We start from the raw sequence: 1980 nt of genomic DNA, 5'->3' as shown, positions 1-1980 counted from the left end.
AGAAACAGAAAATTGATGCATTGTGAAGAGGAGATCCAGCAGAATTATGACATCAGATATTGAAGCAAACGTTATTAGGAATTTCAAGAGTAACTGAACCTCATTACTAGGATTATTTTAAGAGAAATCAGGCTTGGTTAATATTGAAGATATTTATGATATAGTTCATGTATGTGTATGTGTGTGTGTGATGTTTTCTTTTTCTTTTTTCCTTGGAATCTCTTCTCTCATCTTTTTCACTTCTGCACACACAGCACCAGCAAAAAAGTAAACTGTTTAAAACAAAAATTGTATCTTTCCATGTTTTATTCATGCTCATATAATTATTTTTATTTTATTTTATAATAGTATTATACATAGTTTTATGCTTATTTCTTTGTTGCTCAGTAGTGCCTTGTCAGTGACATCTTTGAAAATTGTGAAATATGTCCATTGGGGATTTCAGTTATTAGTTAAAAAGATTCTGCCATTCCTAGAATGCAGAAAAACATCTCATTTACTAACATGAAAGTGAATATTAAATAAATCTTCCTTTACTTTTATATTAAAACTTTGTTGTATTTATAGTTGATTTTTCTAAATACTACTAACTATATATACACAATTTTGTTTTCTACTAGATGTCTCGAGTTCATGTGGTAACCTTAATTGCTTCATAGTCTGCTCTTTTCCCGTATGTTTTGAAATACTTGTCTTTCATTACTTGATAAGATTGCTGAGGTTATGGACCACATTTTAATCAGCCTGATATTCCTGAAATATTGTACAGGGCTGAAACTTGATAAATAATAATGCCTATTTGTTGCATGAATAAATAAATTATCTGGAGATTTCATAAAGTCACTAGTTGCCATTATATTTACAGGTAAATTTGTCCTGAAATCTGAAATAAGGACATATAGAAGAATATATGGAACAACAGAACAGTGTGACTGAGTTTGTCCTCTTGGGGCTCACTCGGAGTCTCCAAGGCCAGAAAATATTATTTGTTGTGTTCTTGCTCATCTACTTTGTGAAAAATCTACTTATTGTCTTGACTGTGGTGGTCAGTCCAACACTGGATACCCGTATGTACTTCTTTCTTGGCTACTGACCACTTATGGATGCTGTTTATTCTACTACAGTTACCCCAAATAGGATTATAGACTTACTCTATGAGAAGAAAACCATCTCTTTCCAAGCTTGTCTGACCCAGCTTTTTATGGGACACTTATTTGGTGGTTCTGCGATTTTACTTCTGGTGGTCATGGCCTATGATCGCTATGTGGCTATCTGCAAACCCCTGGGTTATATGATGATCATGAACCAACGGTTGCGTGTTCTGCTGCTGCTGGTGACCTGGGTTGGAGGTTTTGTGCATGCAGTACTTCACCTTCTCCTTGTTTACAACCTTCCTTTCTGTGGTCCCAAAGTCACTGACCACTTCTGTTGTGACATGTACCCCTTATTAAAACCTGCCTGCACTGAAACCTATGTCATTGGTCTCACCGTGATCACCAGTGATGGGGCAGTATGTGTGGTCATTTTTATGCTGTCACTCGTCTCCTATGGAGTCATTCTTCAGTCCCTGAAGAACCTTAATCAGGGATGGAAGGGCAAAGCCTTATCCATGTGTGGCTCCCACATCACTGTGGTAGTCATCTTCTTGGTCCCTTTTATTTTTCTGTATGTGAAACCTCCTTCCACCTTACCCATTGATAAATTCTTGGCTGTGTTTTGCATTGTTTCACCCCTATGTTGAATCCCTTTATCCATACTCTGAGAAATGTGCAAATGAAAAATTCCATGAAGAAGCTCTCTACCAGAAAAAGAAAATGAGGGGACAGGCAAATGCATCATCTACTTTCAATAAAGAACTGTCCCTTCCAGGAAAACAAAACAAAACACTGAATTCCATTGCTATCCCGTCGATTACAGGGAAGCTGTGTGCAATTATTTAATTGTAAATATTTCCTTACGTCATCATGATTGTGCATGATG

At 36.4% G+C, this 1980-nt stretch overlaps 1 protein-coding gene across 1 annotated transcript; it reads left to right on the top strand.

Annotated features, from left to right (window-relative positions):
• The first annotated feature begins 1099 nt into the window (after nt 1-1099).
• On the top strand, nt 1100-1741 carry LOC135232129 (olfactory receptor 4A47-like). The gene has a single exon (XM_064289431.1). The coding sequence runs from the start codon at nt 1100-1102 to the stop codon at nt 1739-1741; it is 642 nt and encodes a 213-aa protein (XP_064145501.1).
• Nucleotides 1742-1980: the final 239 nt, after the last annotated feature.

This window comes from Loxodonta africana, chromosome 7 (assembly GCF_030014295.1).
Source record: "Loxodonta africana isolate mLoxAfr1 chromosome 7, mLoxAfr1.hap2, whole genome shotgun sequence".
Taxonomy (NCBI): domain Eukaryota; kingdom Metazoa; phylum Chordata; class Mammalia; order Proboscidea; family Elephantidae; genus Loxodonta; species Loxodonta africana.
The sequence above is the reverse complement of the archived record's forward strand: the minus strand, read 5'-3'. Positions and strand labels throughout refer to the sequence as shown.